This window comes from Phoca vitulina, unplaced genomic scaffold (assembly GCF_004348235.1).
Source record: "Phoca vitulina isolate PV1807 unplaced genomic scaffold, GSC_HSeal_1.0 scaffold1, whole genome shotgun sequence".
Classification (NCBI taxonomy): domain Eukaryota; kingdom Metazoa; phylum Chordata; class Mammalia; order Carnivora; family Phocidae; genus Phoca; species Phoca vitulina.
Window position 1 is genome coordinate 37965261 of NW_022589704.1, and position 19583 is coordinate 37984843.

A 19583-nucleotide genomic window follows, 5' to 3' on the forward strand; every position below is an offset into this window, starting at 1 on the left:
AGTATAGCATTGAAAATAGTTTCCCAGGAACCTGCTTTATAAAGCCCTCACACACTTGTTGAGCTTGGATTGTAATCAAGGGAGACGACATAGGAAAAGACAGTGTATCAAAATATATAAAAGTAGTCTGAAAATATCCTCTACCATTTCCATCTTGCCAAATCCTTCTGCAGCTACTTATTTCCTTTCGATGACTTACAATTTCAAGTCTGCCTTTAGTATTCATTTTAATCTTCATATATTGCTGTTGGGAATGCAAATGGTACAGATGCTTTGGAAAGTAGTCTGGCAGTTACTCTATGACTCAGGATCTGTACTCCTAGGTATATAACCAAGAAAAATGTAAACATACACCCACACTAAACTTGTGCATACATGTTCACAGAAGCACTGTTTGTAATATCCAAAAAAGCAGAAACAACCCAAGTATCCATCAGCTGATAAATGGATAAATAAAATGTGCTGACACATCCTACAACATGGATGAATCTTGGAAACATGCCAAATGAAAGGAGCCAGTCACAAAGGACCGTATATTATATGATTTCTGTATTATATGATTTCATTTATAGAACATGTTCAGAATAGGCCAGTCTATAGAAACAAAGTAGATTAGTTGTTGCCTGGGAATAGGGAAACATTGCAAGTGACAGTTAAGGGGAACAAAGTTTGTTTGGGGAGTAATGAAAATGTTCTGAGACTGATTGTGGTGATAAAACCACTAAATTGTGTATACTTTAAATGAATTGTGTGGTATGAGAATTATATCTCAGTAAAGTTGTTTTTTAAAAAAAATCACCTTTGGAGCTTTGTGAAAATACAAATGGTGAAACCCCCGCTTTGGCTTCCTGAAGTTGTTTCAGAAGGGATTGTGTACTCTTATATAAGATCTATTGAATTACAGTAATTTTTAATCTGTGAAGAGAGTCTTTATGATAATAATGACCCTTGCTTTCTCTGACATGAAATATGTTGCTCTTACAATGCAGTCAGTGTATGATTACTCATAGTTACTATGAATTCTTTACTACACATAGGTTTTTTTTTTTAATCACCAGGTCATTGCTTAGAATATGCTACTATGTTGGATAAAGAAGCCAAGCCATACAAAGTTGATCCTTTAGTAATTATGATTAAGTTTCTGTTGGGGTAAGTTTTATTATCTGTGATAATGATTTTAATTATATATATGAAACATGTTTAGCCCCATAATGAAATATAAATATTCATACAAATATGGCAATTGTCTTGTTTTATTAAATGGGACTTTTCTCTTAGGCAGAGGCCTAATAGGTATATCAACATTTACTTTAATACTATAACCATTTCAAAAGTAATTATAGAAGTTATATGTAGATGTATCAATTATAGAAACTTAGTCTGTAAATATACCAAACTTCTAACATTTGCATAGGGATGCATATGGTCCATAATCTTTGAGTATCCCAGATTCATGAGCACAAACCATTATAGGATATTTGTGAAACAGTGCCTCAGATCACTTTTTCTTCCCATACAAAGTGTATTTTGGATCTCTGCCACACTTAACATTCCATTTTTAATTTATTCTAATTTTGTGTTTTTTGCTTAGAACCAATATGCTTAGATCTCTTTTCATTAGCATTACAACTAGCTGTTGGTTTTCTAACTTAAAAAAAAGACCACTTATTTATTACAAGGATCAATAGAGAGCAGTGGAACTGCATCCAGACTCAGGACTCGGATCCTTGAAGATCAGTAGACTCACTTGGAAAATAAATGACTTGTTCTCCACAAGGAATTGAAATTTGTTTTTCAGTATAATTACGAATTGAGTATCATGGAACTTTGGGGACTCTAGTGAATGGTCAGACACCTCAGATATTAAATACTTGAATATCAGTTGTTGATTTTTTTTCTTTTATTGTATGTTTTCTTTTATCCACAGATATAAATGGTTTAAGGAATTATGGGATGTGTTAATGTTACCAGAATTAGATGCCATCGTTTTAACTAGTCAGAGTATGTGTTTCCCCCTTGTATCCTTGATTCTCTTTCTGTTTGGAACATGTACTGCCTACTGGGTTGGCCTACTTTCTTCTACATCTGTGAGACTCCTTTCTTCATTGTGGCTAGCTTTGAAAAGGTAAAAAATGACTGAAAGTTTTCTAATTGCTCTTAAGGAAAAAACTATATTTTGATAGGGAACCTCACAATTAATTGGCTTTCACCAAACTCTAATTTTTTTTTAAAGATTTTATTTATTTATTTGATAGAGAGAGAGTACAAGCAGGGGGAGCAGCAAGGAGAGGGAGAAGCAGGCTCCCGCTGAGCAGAGAGCCCGACATGGGGCTCGATCCCAGGACCCTGGGATCATGACCTGAGCCGAAGGCAGACACTTAACCGACTGAACCACCCAGGCACCCCTAAACTCTAATTTCTAAGGAAAGATGTATAACTAGAAAAACATGTATTAGTGTTCAAAGTTATGTCTTTGTTAAAGATAATCATTTAGGGACACCTGGCTGGCTCAGTCAGAGGAGCATGCAACTCTTGATCATAAGTTTGAGCCCCATGTTGGTATAGAGATTACTGAATTAAATAAAAACTTTTATTTAAAAAAAGATAATCATTTATTGCAAGCTAAATGCTACATTTGTGTTAATGCCAAGAGTTAATCAAAAAAGTTTGACAGAGGAGTGCCTTACTGGCTCAGTCGGTAGAGCATGCGACTTTTGAACTCAGGGTCATGAGTTCAAGCCCAGCATTGGGAGTAGACATTACTTTAAAAAGTGACAGATTACTGAAGTATTTTTAATTTTTATGATTGTAAATCTTTCAAAGGAAGAAGCGTTTCTCTGGCAATGCTTTTATATGTTGACTTTCAGTCAAACCTGAGAGCAAGAGAATTCTAGTCAAGATACTTAAGATCAGATAAGATGAAATGCATAAAAATTCCAAAAACATTGCCTTGAGTTTTATTTTGGACCCAAAGATAAAGTTTGAAGTTACTAGTAGGTTCTTCGGGTAAACCACTGACCTCGTTTCTATTGCCTTTGCTCCTCACCAGACATGTTATGTGATACACTGTCACAGAGGGGATTATGGTGTGATGCTTCTTCCTTCACCCTTCTGAGGTGCTTCTGACACTAATAGCATCATAAGTCTGAGTGATCTCAAGACTTTAAGAAATAGAAAGGTTGCAAATACATGGCACAGGGCCTATAATTAATTATTTTTAGCAACATTTTTTCTTAGTACAAATATCAGCCATAGTGTCTAAATGGAAGAGGAGCTGTCACAGTGTATTACAGAATATACAAATATATGTCATCCCTTGCCTTTATGAAAAAATATTTTACTGCTTACCTTATGGTACTTGCATATTAATAAGCAGGAGAGCTTGGCAGAGTACTGTATTGTTTTCTTTTTAAGTGTGACTGTATAAATAACTGTTAATATACTTTTAAAAGCTTTATTCTTGTTTTTTTCCAGGCCCTCTGAACTTCCTAAAGATATCAAAATGATATCAGCAGATTTGCCCTTTTTGACAATTGTTTTGATCATAGTTAGTTGGACAACCTGTGGAGCATTTGCCATACTGCTTACTTATCTTTATTATGTGTTTAAGGTATGTCACATCACTGAAGTCAGAATGGCTGGGCTTTGTGTCAGGCAGACATAGAATTTCCTGTAGGTGTTGTTAACAAAAATTTTAATTACAGTTGCAGTAACCTGTTATTTAAGGTTTAAGTGTAGGTTTTTTTTAAACATCTTAGTTATTTAAAATATATGATTAACTATAGAGCTGAAATTATTGATCTGAGTTTAAAATAAACAGAGTTTATTTTAAAAAAAAAGGGAAAATACATAATCTGTTTCACATTGCTTCTTGCTCTTGCAAGTAATGTTAACTTTTTAAAAAACATTTTACTAGAGCAGTTTTCATTCATACCTCCCTTTGACCATGGGTAATAGACAAAAAGTTATGTCAGTGGGATCGAGCTATCAATTGTGCTGACATAATGTAGAATGTTATAGATGTCGCTGGAGAATCAGAAGACAAAAATAATGAGGCTGATAATTTTACTGAGGAAGTAAAAAACACTTCCAAGAAAGCTGATAGCTTTGCAGGAAAATCTAGGTTATACAACGGTATACTCTCCTCATTAAACTTAGGTAGAGACAGTTGATACCAGAATGGATAATCATTTTTTTCTTTTTTAAACAAAGGTTTATTTACATCTGCTTCAGACACTAATACATGCACATTATAGATTATTTTCAGTTTTTCAAAGGAAATTTATGTCCATCAGAAAAATCTATTTACTACTTTGATTTATAAATATGATATTTTTAGCTTTTTAAATTGGATATTTCAAATAATTGGCACAATGAGCAAAACTTTCTCAAATACTTGGCTTAAGCAAACCTAACAAATTAAACCTAAAGATTTTCTGAGATTCTTGTAAACATTTCACCATATATAATTGAGTTCAAATTTTCAAAAATTGAGAATAGATAAGACATGTTAAATTCTTTATACTATACTGATGATAATCAAATATTTTACTCACAGGACACTAAGTTGCTAGAGCAAAGCATTATTCAAACATAGGTTCTCAGAATAGCAATATATCCTGGACCCATCATACTCTGGAAGTTTGTTTTATTTTGTTTCTGTTTTTTAATCCATAATAGCAAGCTTGTATAGTTATTATTTACCTTTTCTGAAAGAATATTTGTAAATGTTTAAACATATTTTTAGTTATGCAGATTTCTTTAAATTTCAGATTACAGTGTTTCTCAGTTGTAATAAAAATGGTTGTTTTTTTGTTTCAAAATAAAAGTGAAATTAAACAGTTTTTTCTTTTTTCCTAGATTGTTCATCTGCAAGCCAGCCTAACAACTTACAAAAATAGCCAGACTGTGGTAAGTTTTATTTTCAAAACTCTACATCACTTTAATATAAAAGAACATGGCGAAATAAAAAAGTTTGTGTGTTTTTAAGTTAGGAGTTTACAGTGTTTTAAAAAGGTGTCATGAATTTAAGTAACTTTAAGAAAAGTGAACCTAATAGACTTAGATTGTCTAATTTTAATTTTTTGTTGTTGTTAGAGAGTACACATGTGGTAGAGGGCAGGTGGTAGCAGGGAGGGGCAGAGGGAGAGAGAATCTCAAGCCCCCAACTCAGGGCTTGATTTCACAACCCTGAGATCATGACCTGAGCCAAAATAAAGAGTCCAATGCTTAACTGACTGAGCCACCCAGGCACCCTTGTCTAATTTTAATTTGATCTTTATCAGTACTTATGTCATTTTTATTGTTACAAATTATCTTTTTTAAATTTTAAGTAATTACTTAGAGGATATAGTCTCAGCAGTGGAAATAGCAAGTCAAGGAATAAAAATTTTATAGCTAATAACTGCTTTAAATTACATTGAGCAAGGTAATTTCAATATTTTATATTAGTTTGGCAATAGAAAGATGTGGTTATTTAGCTATTAAATAAATAATTGAGTGTGATCCTGAGTAAAATAATAAACTTTAATTTTAATATCTTAGTGTTTTTACTTTATTGCTTTATAGAATCCCAAACACTCTAGAAGAAGTGAAAAAAAATCAAATCACCATAAAGACTCTACAGTACACTGTCTTCGTTTATCTGCCAATGATGCTGAAGATAGTCTTCGCATGCACAGTACTGTGATTAACTTACTAACATGGATTGTATTACTCAGCATGCCATCTTTAATTTATTGGTTAAAGAATCTCAGGTGTGTTTTATTTATATAATTATAATTTATGTGCTTCAAACAATAAATATCTGTAAGTAGAGACTTACCAGATTCCTAATGGTCCATAAAACTTCCTCAAGAATAGGAAGCTATATAATTTCAGGAAATATATATATTCACATTTAATATATTCACATTTTTTTCCCTTACTATGCAAATATAAACTTCCTCAAAATCTGCCCAAAAGAGGGAAGTGTATTTTATTTATTTTACCTTTAACCTTCTATGAGTCTAGATGTGAAAATGTGCTTTATTTTGTTGACTTAAGGTATTCATAATGCTTGGTGCTTTAAGTATTTTTCAATTCATGATCAGTTTTATGTTTTCTTAAATTTGGAAGGAAGAAAATGCTTACATTTAAAAAGATAAGAAATAATGAAAAAAAATTGTAGTTTTCTAATTGAGTATCAAACATTGAACTAAAATAAATGACCAGCTATTTTACTACTGAAAACCATTTTTGCCTTGCCACATGATAATTTTCTAGGTTAAATTAGAGTGTGAAAATGCCCTCTGAGATTATTTCTGGAATGTTTAGTTATTGGTAAATATTAAAAAAAAAACAGGCCACCTCATCCAAGTAATAATTGATCCCCTACTCAATACAGTTTTCAGAAATAATACAAAAATTTCAAATTATCTAAATACTGGAAAAAATTTTTTTTGAAAAGCCAAGTAAGTTTGATAAATTAGATCAACAGGTTACGAGATGTTAATATCCCTCCTTTGTCCCTCATTTTAGTCAAGATCCAGATTTTTGTTCACAGGTTTGGGGAGAAATTATTTGAGGAGCTCGAATTTATGATTCTGAAATGCTATCAATGCCTCACTGTCCATAAATGCCAGAGATGAGAATTTGGATTTTTAAAAATAGGGACAATTGCTTTATAAAAACCTTTGTTTTCTTCATCTTTTTTTTCTAGAGCAGACTTAATATATTTTAAATAATTTGTTTTATAAAAACATTTCTATATGAGCTTTCAGGCATATACCTCTTATTAAAAGGAAGTGCTTCCATATTGGATATTTTCATTTCCTTTAGTTTCTGAACATAATTCTCCATATAAAACCTTAGGTATAAAGATGATCTATAGCAAAAGTTATTTATCAAAGATTTCATGAGCTATTTAGAGCTCTCATATCTATGGAATGTTTTGAAATTAATTTGTTTGATTCTGATCATTTAAAATGATTGGGTGTGCTTTATTGATTTATAAGGGTTTTTTCTCTTTGATATAGGTATTACTTTAAACTTAATCCTGATCCATGTAAACCTTTGGCATTTATCCTTATTCCAACTATGGCAATTCTTGGAAATACTCACACTGTTTCAATAAAATCCAGGTATAATAGTTTAATCTTTCTTTTTCTCACATCTTTTCCTACTCATAATAGTTCTTTTATGTCTGAAACATGTTCTTTATGTCTGAATATTTTGACTATGTCTAAATATTTTGATGTATTCCTAAAGCTAAAGCTGTAATCATACAGTAATTATGGTTTGTATGCAGGTATAATTTATATGTAAGTATATTTTATTTGTTTTCTTAATTATGGATTTTACTTGTTAGGATATAATAACTTTTTTTTTTTAATTTACTCTTAAAAGATACAATGTCTAATAAGATTTTGTTTCCAAAAAGTATGGAAGGAGTGAAGTGGATAGGATTATAGATGCAGTAAGATTGGCCATGACTTGATACTTTTTGAAGTTGGGTGATGGGTACATGAAATTCATTATACTGTTAGTTCACTTATATATATGTTTAAAATTCTCTATAAATTTGACTTTTCATTGACTGGTTTGGTTGTTTGCTCTAGAAGCCTGTTTTCAGTTGGTTCTGGCAGACGGTTGCAGATACTCTAGAATGAAGCAGACCTGAGGTTTAAATCTTGGCTCTGCCATTTAATACCTTTATGTCTTTAGACAAATTTCCTAACCCCTCTTATCCTTAGTTTCTCTGTTTTCAGAGTAAAACGGTAATAGTCTTTTCTGATAGTATTTTTCTTTTAAAAAGTTTTAGTGTCTTGTCTTAATATTGTTCCTGTTAGTAATTAAGAGTTTCTTTTTTATTTGGTTAAGTTTCTTTTTTTGTTTTGTTTTTTTGCTATTACAAGGAAGGTTAAAATAGTTCTGTAGCTATGTCCTAGTAAATATTATTTTTGAAGATTTTATTTATTTATTTCACACAGAGAGAGGGAACACAAGCAGGGGAGTGGGAGAGGGAGAAGCAGGCTTCCCGCCAAGCAGGGAGCCCGATGCAGGGCTCAGTCCCAGTACTCTGGGATCATGATCTGAGCCGAAGGCAGACGCTTAATGACTGAGCCACCCAGGCGCCCCGTAAATATTATTTTTGAAAGGATAAGTTTTTAGAGGTAGAATTGCTGAATAAAAGTCCAACTAATATTTTTCTGTTGTTAAAATTTGAAAGACTAAACAAAATTGATTATTTACTTAATAGAAATATTTTTCTCTAGCTAAAATGTGGCTTGTATTGATCTTTTTAAAAATTATGGACAGTTAAATCAGCATATTCTGGTTTTGCCTACAATGTAGTTTACATAATGTATATTTCTCTGTTTCTTTACAGTAAATTGTTGAAGGCTACTTCACAATTTCCACTTCCTCTGGCTGTTGGTGTAATTGCTTTTGGGTCAGCACATTTATACAGGGTTCCATGCTTCATTTTCATTCCTCTTTTACTCCATGCATTATGCAACTTCATGTAAAACTGAATTTAAGGAATGATAAAAATAATAACTTTAGGGTCAGAAGAGAGAATGCACAGATTCATCAATGTGGACAGCAAGATCCTTTGGAGAAGACCAGTCTATTTTTACAATATTGAAAACAGGAAATTAGTTTTATAATGCTTGAGAAAAGTAGTTGAAGCATGGTTTTGTTTTGTGGTATGGCATCTGTGTACTAGTCATTTTTGAAAAGGGTGTGGTGGCCACTGTTTTTGAGGACTTCTGCATATCAGCTATTCTGCTTAATTGGCCATACTGGGGATCTTCTAAATACTCAGTAAATGTAGCATTGCTTGTAATCTCAACTCAAGCATTCTGCTCATTTCATCAAACTTTCTTCTGAAAAGTCAGTTACTTTGTATTTGCTACAGCATGCCTATTGAGAAATCAGTCTTAAAAGATGAATGAAAAAGAAAAAGATCAATGAAATTCACAACTGTCTGGTTTCTCAAAAATGAAATAACCTCAGTCAGTTTTTGGCAGCCACAGTGAACAAGGCAGATCTTTTGTTTTCTTACATCTATGAAAATACAACTTTTAATTTTAAGGAGACATGTTTTCTTGGTAACCAATGGAAGATTGGTGAACATAATTTAAACTCAAAACTTAGTGAAATTTTCTCACTACTTTTCAAATACAGATCTTATTTTGTATTCTTGGTGAATATCAGGAGTCTATTAAAGAAATCTCTCATTAAATTTAAAGAAAATTGTCCCAGATATTTACTTATTGGTGTTGGAGCAGTACGGTTGTTCAGTATGTACCATTTTATTTAATTCATTGACCCAATGGTTGCCAAAAGTGCCTCAGATCATGATGGATTTTTAAAATAACTAAATTCCAGTGGTCAGAAAAAAACTCTAGGTTTGCAGTTTTTGTCTACTGTAGAAAAAAAGTCAGCATGATCAAGTGGTGTACCACATTTGATATGTAAAATTATACTATTAATGGAATAACCAACTGTTACCCATTAATAGCATAAGTATAAACAGTATACCTAAATAAATTGGAGGTTTTAGCCACTAGTTTTAACAATGGCATCTTAATTTGCCAAGGTGATTACCTTGGTTTGACAGAAAAGAGAGTAATATTTCTATTTCATTTGAGACTTCAGCTCGCTTTTAGCTATAGAAGAGTAGGTAATGGAGCTAGGTATCTTTGCCTTAAGATAGAATAAACTCAGGCTGAGGTATACTTGGCTCATGGAGCCCTTCCTTTAGATGTGTATGCTCTACATACCCAAAACCGTTTAAAGTCCTTAAATCCCAGTAATACTTGTGAACTTTTGTCCTTGTTAGTACCCAGGACTGTCCTAGAGTACCAAATTCATTTTGTCAGCAATTGCATCTGGATTCCATTACCACCTCTCAGCTGTTACTGCCTGTGGAGAGTTTCCCCCACTTCACTGCCTATAGAGGGTTACCTCACTTCACTTCTCAGTTATTCCTCAGGTCCTTGCTGTTTTGGCATCAGTTGAAGAGGATCTCGGTATCATCTATGAGGGTTGTAAGTTTGTTTAATTCCATTGTTGTCTCTCCCAACCTCATGCCTATTGTTCAGTATTTATATTTTCACTTATGGAGATCATTAAAGGGAAATGATACCCTCATAGTAGACATGGCTGACATTTCAGGCTCTTGTTTGAGAGAGGTAGCACAAGGATAAAATACAAAATGCTTGTTTGTTCAGTATATGAAAGGAAAGAGAGTTTATTATACACTTGTCCCATGGCATACCACTTGTATATTTAAATAAGGACATATCTGCTTATGTTTACCTATTCATATATTCATAAGTAAGTTTTATATACATTGTATCTTTGTTTTTTTCACTGATATTATTATATTTTTAAGTTACAGGTTAAATGTGTCATTTAACTATTTCTTAATTTAAACTTATGTTTATATACAGAAACAACTTTAGAAAATTCATTAATTTGTATCTTCTATTGACAGCCACAGTCATTGTGTTTATATGATCTACAGTCTCCTTGTTCAGTCAGTACTGCTCATGAATAAAATGTAACAAGCTTAAATTTCTCATTTGTGAGTAGGAGATTAGTTTTTTAAAGCAGCAGACTAGGCACACTAATTCTCACTAAACAATTTTCGTATGTGTGAAGTTATCAAGTCCTAAAGTCTTATTTATTCCAACAGAATATTTCATTTTAGGGCTATAAAAAGGATTCTAATTAAACAAACAATAGTAGGTTGGGTCTTTAACTATTGTATGTGTGTGTGTATATATATATATATATATATATACACATACACACACTCACTCACTCACACATACACATTTTGACAGGGTGTTTATCAAATCCTGATGTACTTTAAGCCTAAATAACTACCAGAGATGAGAAGATAGGCTCTGTCTCAAGATTAGGGAAATTGATGTTTCTGTCACTTGGGGAAAAGGTAGTCCTTTTGTCTTTAAATTATACATTGTTTCTACCATGCTTACAACCTATATTAATTAGCTGGCAAAACAGTACAGCTTTATTAGAAATGTTACTAAAAATGAAATTATTTACTGGAAGTTACAGATTATTCAGTTCAACAAACTTCTGAGCTCAAGTGCTATAACATTTTTATTTAGAATTTGAGTTTTGAGTAAGTTTTGTGTTATAAAAATTACTCTTGGACCCTATTGTTGATAACTAGATCAAACAGGAAAAATACTGAGTACTTTTAGTGTTTCTAAAGCCTCAGTTGGAGTTACTAGTATAATTTGGAACTGATAATATGGTAGAAAATATTAACGTCTTTTTTCTGGATCTTTTTCATGCCAGAAATTAAACAGTTTCTGCTAACTCTTTTCTTGGTTGTCACTAGAATGAAGATATTTAAAACAGTGGTCCCAAAAAGCCATTCTTGCCTGGTTCACATTGATTTTGAGTTTCTTCAGTATATATTGATCATGTATTGATTAATTTTTTTTCATATTTTGGTCAGATAAATTCACATGTATCTAATGGAATACCTTTTCTTGATTGAACTACACTGTGGTATCTATATGATTATACAGTAAAAAAATAAAGAACTATACTAGGCCTAGTAAATGTTTGTTGTTGATTATCCTATCACTCGTGCAGACGGTACACGTTTCCACCACACACACATACTTAAGCAAATTATTGGATTTGTTCATTATCTAGTTCTACATTTTTTCTAATGCTTCAGACTTGTCATTCATAGCATAGTATATTTATTTTACCTCACTGCTCATTAGCACCTCTTACACATAGTGGCCAGGGAAAATAAAAGGAGGGAAAATGGGAGAAACACAAAGATTATAGGATAAACTAGGACTGTTGATTCCTGAATCCCCAGATAGTTCAACTGACCTGTATTTTCAATTTAGGCATTAGGTCTAAATTAGTGTAATGCCTTGCTTTATTAGGAGGTTTAGTGTAAAACTTTACAGTGCTGCACTTGCAAATTTAGTAACCTGTTATTAAAATCAGTTGGGAAATTTTTTTTAAATATGTTGTGACTTTCTATGACTAGGCATGCGTTGATTATTTTTTTCATCATCACTTTTTGTTTTCTGAGTGTCACCTATCATAGGAAACTAGATACCTTGTGAGGTTTTTCAAGGGGGGAGTCCATTTGGAGAGCATGACACACAAAGTATCTTTGTAATGTGCAGGGTGCCTGGCTGGCTCAGTCCGTGGAGCATGTGACTCTTGATCTGGGGGTTGTGAGTTCAAGCCCCACTTTGGGTGTGGAGATGACTTGAAAATAAAATCTTAAAAAAAAAAAAAAAAGACAAGACAGAAAGCTTCCTTGCCACACAAGGTAAAGGTAGAAGATACTTTTACGAAATAGATGATTAGGAGCTGAAATTTTATCTCACTCTTTTTGAACAAAGGACAGCATTTCAAAGTCTGTAATGAACTTTTATTTATACATAATACACATGCATTCTTTCACAGTAAGTTTCAACAGCCTGAGGAAATAGTAAGTCTGTGAAGCTACTTGTGTTTTTTACTTTTAATAAGGATGATAGGAAAGAAAGGTCAGTAATCCAAATCTGAATATGTGTACTGTAGATGTTTAAGAATTCACATTTTTGTGATAAATTATATTATGAATATAGAAGACTGACATTGTATATTAGCAGTTTTAAGAACAGAATAAAGTTTGGAAATAGTGAGAATAGACTAATTTATTTCATTAATAGTATAAATATAACAGTACACCTGAATCTCTAATATACATCCTTCAAAAGCTAAATGATATTCTAAGCTACATCTTGATTACATTGTCTATGGTTGAAAATTTTAAATCAAGTACAGGACTTTCTGAAAGTGTTTGGCATGTTATGCTGCCAAAAATGACTATGGTTTGAAATGCCAAGTAACCAATTTCTGATGACTTTGTATAGGACTTGATATATATGAGTCAAAATTATTCTATACCAATTCTGTACATTGTAACTTTGAATACTTGTAAAAAAACTATATTTGTTAATGTATTTTGGTTATTGTAAATTTGTTTGCATATTTGAATTTTAATCTTAATTTAGAAAGGCTAAAAAGTAGCCAGTTTTGTAAAGTTCATATACTATTTTTAATGTTATTTTTGTTTTTAGTATTTGTATTCTCGTAATGTTATTAGTAAAAGATTTATAGACAAAGCATAGAACTGTTAACTGTTCATAAGCCAAATTATAGGCATATTTTGTATTTCATGTTGCACTTGTTTTCATATTGGACTTTTTACATCCCTTTTACAGGAAAAAAAAACACCTTTGAATTTTTTAAGCACAAAACTCTGCATTGAAAAATGTAACTGTATCCATATGGTTAGCAAAACATACTTTGCCACCAAAGCTAAAAGAAACTGTAAAATACCTCCAGATATCTGTGCCAATGAATTTTTCTTAACATATTGGGATTAAAGGAAAAATATTTTCAGTATTTTTCATCTGCGACTTAATATTAAATATGTAAATCATCAAAACTTATATTCCATACCCAAAATTTTCTTTGAATATGTATAATATACCATAGTATATTCTATTTTATCTGAATTGTGGAGTAATGTTCTCTGATTTTATTGGGTTTGAAAGTTAATTTACCCAATAATGATCTTTTGTTAATTAATTGAAGTAATCTTCTTTCATTCATCACAGATTCATTCTGTTGTGTAAAGCTTTAAATGTTATTGTGCAGATTATTTTTAGTACAGGTGTCTCTCATTTATGTAATAGAGATTTTACTATGGAATTTGTTTTGTTTTCTATGTATTTCCATTCAGTCCCTTTATAAATCACGTGTTTCAAAGGGGAAAATTATCTACTAGATCCTAACAGTACAATGAAATAAACATTTTAAAATGCATATTTTAAGAGAAAATATAAACAATGGTGTTAATGCTGAATGTTAACATTGATGGGTGGTATACTCATGAGAGAAAAGTAGAAAAATGATAGACTCAAACGTATTTATCTGACTGAAATTCTTTGATTTCTCCCCTATAGAAATTCTCAAAGGGAATTTCAGTCCCTCGTATTATATAGTTTTGCCCATCGGTTAATGTCACTTATTGTTTCTCTGTCCAGTAAAGTTGTTGCAGTTTGCAAAAGTGGTTTTGGAAGTAAGGAGGCAAAAGAAAACTAAATATTAAAATGTTTGACCTTGATTTAGTGACAGTTTATCCAGTTAACCGGTAATGACTGGGTATTAGTAAAAAGATGATGTATAAGACCTAAAAATTCAGTTAACATTGTTTTTTGGAATGAGTTTTTCCTTTGTGTTAAATAATTTTATTATAACCATGCTATCTACATAATCAAATATGTATTTGTTAGAATGTTGGTAGAAATAACCTCTTCCTCCTCTGTGGAGGGGGAAAAAATCTCCCAATTTTTAGTGTGATTTAGGAAATTGTATTGTGTACTTACATTTTTAAATATAAAAATGATATTATTTTGAAGTGATTGTAACAGTTTCTTAAACTTATGACTAACTAAATGTAGCAACATACCCATGATAAACCAGACCAAAATTGAATGCATATTATCACTGTGACCTGAACTTATAGTTGTTTAGGATAAAACAGACTGTGCCTTAAAATGAAGGAATGCCCTGCAATTTTATAACTGTATATTTTATAAACTGGCCCCCAATTTTTTTCTTTGAAGTTGGTGAAGTAAAATTTTTAAAGTTGACCAGTATTTCTTTTTTTGCTCTAGAACCTCCCTTTAATTTCCAGAGTTCTCATTTTGAATTAAAATTGACTTATACTTCATAGATGTAGAAAAGTAAGTTTGGCTAAAGTTTCTGAAAATTATTTTAGGAAAAGATGGTGGCACTTCTGTTTTGCACTTATTTATTTACACATGGAAAAATCTTCAAATATCATTTTTTTGTCTTTCTAATAAATAATCTATCAAATACATGAATTCTTCCCTAAGACCTATACTTATTTTTTCTCAGATTATTGACACTCATATCTGAATATCAAAAGTTAGTTTACCTAATAACGATTTTTCAGTAATTAAACTCAGATTCATGCAGTATATTTTTAAATATTATTTTCCCCTTTTTCTCTTTTTCCTTCCTAATAATTATTTTTAAGGTATCAAGGAACTGGTTTCAGTTGTTATTGTTTTTTTAATGTAAAGACTTACTATATTTTTATTGTGCTTATTTAAAAAATAAATAATTTCTATTAAGACAAATTATTCCATTCATAGGACATCATGGTCTCTGCTAAAAGATGCTCACATCTCTGTGTACTCAGAATTTGTTGTATATTTTTCAATTTTGAACATAAACCCAATATATTTCTTCTTCCCATTTCACCTCCACTACTTCCTCCCAAAGACAAAAATCTAGGTTTCTCTACAAATAAGGAGAAAGAAAACATGTCTTTCCTTAAAACATGTTAAAATTTAGAAGGAAATAATTCAGGCAAGGAAATGTAATAAAATACATGGCTGTCAACCTGCATCCAGAAAATATTATAATTAAAAGTTTATGGGGCACCTGGGTGGCTCAGTTGTTAGGCGTCTGCCTTCGGCTCGGGTCATGATCCCAGGGTCCTGGGATCGAGTCCCATGTCGGGCTCCCCGCTCAGCGGGAAGCCTGCTTCTCCCTCTCCCACTCCCCCTGCTTGTGTTCCCTCTCTCGCTGTGTCTCTCTGTCAAATAAATCTTAAAAAAAAAAAAAAAAAGTTTATGAAGGACAAACTATTTATTATGCTGAGATAGACTCAGTAATCCTTTATTTGCAAATTGATATTTTTGTTCTCATCTAGAAAATGCAGTGCATAGTAACAATACTTAGTGCAAAGGAGCTTGTCCTGCAGCATATACTGAAAAATGATGTCACCTTGCAGATTTTTCCATTTAAATAAGCATGATCTTCTTCAGTACTTTGTATAGTATATGGTGTATGAAATACACATGTGTGATTTTGTTGTATTTTTTATATAAGTAACATATTTAACTGGTTGTAATTCACAAAAAGTGCTATTATACTCTATAGAGTGTTGTGTATGTTTTTATCTGTTGCAGCGTTATGGTGTGGGGTTTCATAGATGAATATTTGCCTTCAGTCTTCGCTCAGGTATTAATGTGTAGCAAGTTTTGGTGCTTTCTTTTTAATCTGTCATAATCTGGTGTTCTGAATGTTCAACAATAAATTTGGTGAACAAGAGCTTGTGGTGCAGGGATTGCTTGCTTACCAGTTCACAATACCGTCTCAGGAAAAAATCCTTCAAAATTATTTCTTTACAGCACATCTGGATTTCAGAAACTTGAATGCCTACCAAGCATGGCACGTAATAAGATGACACATCATGTGTAAATATTGGAAGCAAGATAAATTCTAGTATTTCCCAACTTGGTATTTTGTAGTGTTTGTATGGACATCTCATGGTTCATGTTCTATTTTTAAGGAATTGTAGTTATCTCTCCCAAATACAGGTCTCTCCCAAAGATGATGCTTTCCACTTTTCTTATGCCAACTTGGTATATCGTCTTAGGTGCCCAGTTTCTCAAATTACATGAAAATGAGAATAATTTAAACAGTTTGTAAAAAGATACCTAGGTCGCCCTAGAACTACTAAATTTGATCAGCAGGGAAGAAATGGATTCTGTTTTGATAACTGCCTCAAATAGTAATTCTCAAACTTTTCTTTAGTCAATAAAATTAATTTGCTAGAGCTCCCAGAACCATCCAGAAAGATTGTCCTTAGGATTACATGATGCCAAAAGAGACACTGCATAACTTGAGAATTTAGTATAGATCTAAACTTCATTAAGAATGGGTGAAAGTAGGGGCGCCTGGGTGGCTCAGTTGGTTAAGCGACTGCCTTCGGCTCAGGTCATGATCCTGGAGTCCCGGGATCGAGTCCCGCATCGGGCTCCCTGCTCGGCTGGGAGTCTGCTTCTCCCTCTGACCCTCCTCCTTCTCATGCTCTCTGTCTCTCATTCTCTCTCTCTCAAATAAATAAATAAAAATCTTTAAAAAAAAAAAAAAAGGGTGAAAGTAAAAGGGGGGCAGGACATCTTTTGAGGGACAAGTGTCTTCTTACACTGATGAGAAATGTATTCTAAATTATTTTAACAAGCATCTCTAAATATATCAACATTTACAAATCATCTGCATGTATTAACATTGTATATGTTATTACTGAATATACCCGAGAAGTAAATTTTTAAAAATGAGAAATATACAGCTAGAATTTTTAATAGTTTCCTTGGATACTTAAAAGATTATCCTGAAAACACTTCAATATGGAGGCCACTGGAGTATACAAAATGAAAGCCTCATAGATCATTCCCACTAGTTTTTATCAATTTTTTTAATTCCCACTTCTCTTCACTCCCTTTCCATTATATATATATCATTGCTGCATAGCAAATTAAAAATCTAACAGCTCTAAACAACACCTATTTATTTGCTCACAGTTTTGTAGGTCGGAAGTCTGAGCATAGACCAACTGGGTTTTCTGCTCAGAATCACATTTCTAAAATCAAGGTATCAGCCTGGACTACTGTCATAGACATTCAGGTTGTTAGGGGCTAAGGTTCCTCTTTTCTTGCTAGCTGTTGACAGGGGACTGTTTTCTGAGCTCCTGAGTCTCCCTGTTATGTAGCCTTCCACAAAATGGCAGCTTGCTCCTTCAAGATAAAAAGAATTACTTTCACATTTTGAATCTTAAATTTCCTCTCTGACCCAGAATTTTTTTGTATTCTTTTTTTTTAGACCCAGATTTAGAGGGCTCATGTGAGTAGCCCAGATCCACTCAGGTAATTTCCCTTTTGTTTTTATTTTTGTGCGTGTGGGTTGTTTTGTTTTTGTTTTTGTTTTGGTGCAAAAAAAAGGTTTTATTAAAGCACGGGGACAAAACCCATGGGCAGAAAGAGCTGCCTCCCTTTTGATTAACTAGAGGCCAACCTTAATTACATCTGCAGAATCCCATTTGCCATATAAGATAACATAATCATGTGGGGCACTGGGTGGCTCAGTCGTTAAGCGTCTGCCTTCGGCTCAGGTCGTGATCCTAGGGTCCTGGGGTCGAGCCCCGCATCAGGCTCCCTGCTCGGCGGGAAGCCTGCTTCTCCCTCTCCCACTCCCCCTGCTTGTGTTCCCTCTCTCGCTGTGTCTCTCTCTGTCAAATAAATAAATAAAATCTTTAAAAAAAAAAAAAAGATAACATAATCATGTTCCAGTCATACTCACAATTCCATCCACACTCAAAAGGGCATGGATGATACAAGATGGGTACACTAGTGGGTGAGAATCTTGGGGTCATTTTAGAAGTCTGCCTAGCATGGGTATCACAGAACTAAAGCCTTTTTTATAATTGCTATACTTAAGTAATGTTTTCTTTCATAGTTCTAATTGAAGGAGCTGATAAAATGTTTCAATGAAAGAAAAGCCCCTCAATTCTTTGAACTTTTTTTTTAAGATCTATTTTAAAGGGACGCCTGGGTGGCTCAGTCGGAAAAGAATCTGCCTTCGGCGGGGCGCCTGGGTGGCTCAGTCGTTAAGCACCTGCCTTCGGCTCAGGTCATGATCCCGGGGTCCTGGGATCGAGTCCTGCATCAGGCTCTCTGCTCAGCGGGAAGCCTGCTTCTCCCTCTCCCACTCCCCCTGCTTGTGTTCCCTCTCTCACTGTGTCTCTCTCTGTCAAATAAATAAATCTTTAAAAAAAAAAAAAAAAAGAATCTGCCTTCGGCTTAGGTCATGATCCCAGGGTCCTGGGATCGAGTCCCACATGAGGCTCCTTGCTCAGTTGGGGAGCCTGGTTCTCTCTCTGCCTGCCACTGCCCCTGCTTGTGCTCTCTCTCTCTCTGACAAAAAAAAAAAAAAAAAAAAAATTTAGAGAGAGCATGCGTGCCTGTGCTATTTATTTTAGATGGAAAGGGTGAAAGAGTCTCAAGCAGACTCCCTGTTGAGCACAGAGCCCGACTTGAGGCTTGATCTCATGACCCTGAGATCATGACCTGAGGGGAACTCAAGAGTCAGATGCTTAACTGACTGAGCCACCCAGTCGCCCTGATTGAATATTTTTTTAAAAAATTTATGTTTTGCAAGAGAGAAAGCACCTCCAGGGTGAGTGGGGGAGGGGCAGAGGGAGAAAATCTTCAAGCAGACTTCAAGCAGAGCCCCAACACCGGGCTTTATCTCAGGACCCTGTGATCATCATCTGACCTGAGCCAAAACCGAGTCTGATGCTAACCGATTGAGCCACCCAGGTGCCCCTGATTGAATTTTAAAAGAGAGGAGAGCTGGGGCGCCTGGGTGGCTCAGTCGTTGGGCATCTGCCTTCGGCTCAGGTCATGGTCCCAGGGTCCTGGGATCGAGCCCCGCATCGGGCTCCCTGCTCTGCAGGAAGCCTGCTTCTCCCTCTCCCACTCCCTCTGCTTCTGTTCCCTCTCTCACTGTGTCTCTTTCTGTCAAAATAAATAAATAAAATATTAAAAAAAAAAAAAAGGAGAGCAGTCTCCCATCCCTGGGTTACTTCACATGCACACACACACACACACACACATTTGTGTGTGTGAGAGATTTTGATTAGTTTAGAGATGGTT

The 19583-nt window shown here is 33.6% G+C and overlaps 1 protein-coding gene across 1 annotated transcript in view; it reads left to right on the forward strand.

The window, feature by feature from the left end:
* The window catches only part of PGAP1 (post-GPI attachment to proteins inositol deacylase 1), a 72354-nt gene extending 57268 nt beyond the window's left edge, over nucleotides 1–15086 (forward strand). Inside the window, exons 21-27 of the mRNA XM_032405677.1 lie at nucleotides 1059–1149; nucleotides 1928–2125; nucleotides 3475–3610; nucleotides 4861–4911; nucleotides 5569–5756; nucleotides 7017–7121; nucleotides 8369–15086. Coding sequence (XP_032261568.1) covers nucleotides 1059–1149; nucleotides 1928–2125; nucleotides 3475–3610; nucleotides 4861–4911; nucleotides 5569–5756; nucleotides 7017–7121; nucleotides 8369–8507 — 908 coding nt within the window. The 3' untranslated portion in view covers nucleotides 8508–15086. The remainder of the gene's footprint in view (nucleotides 1–1058; nucleotides 1150–1927; nucleotides 2126–3474; nucleotides 3611–4860; nucleotides 4912–5568; nucleotides 5757–7016; nucleotides 7122–8368) is intronic.
* Nucleotides 15087–19583: the final 4497 nt, after the last annotated feature.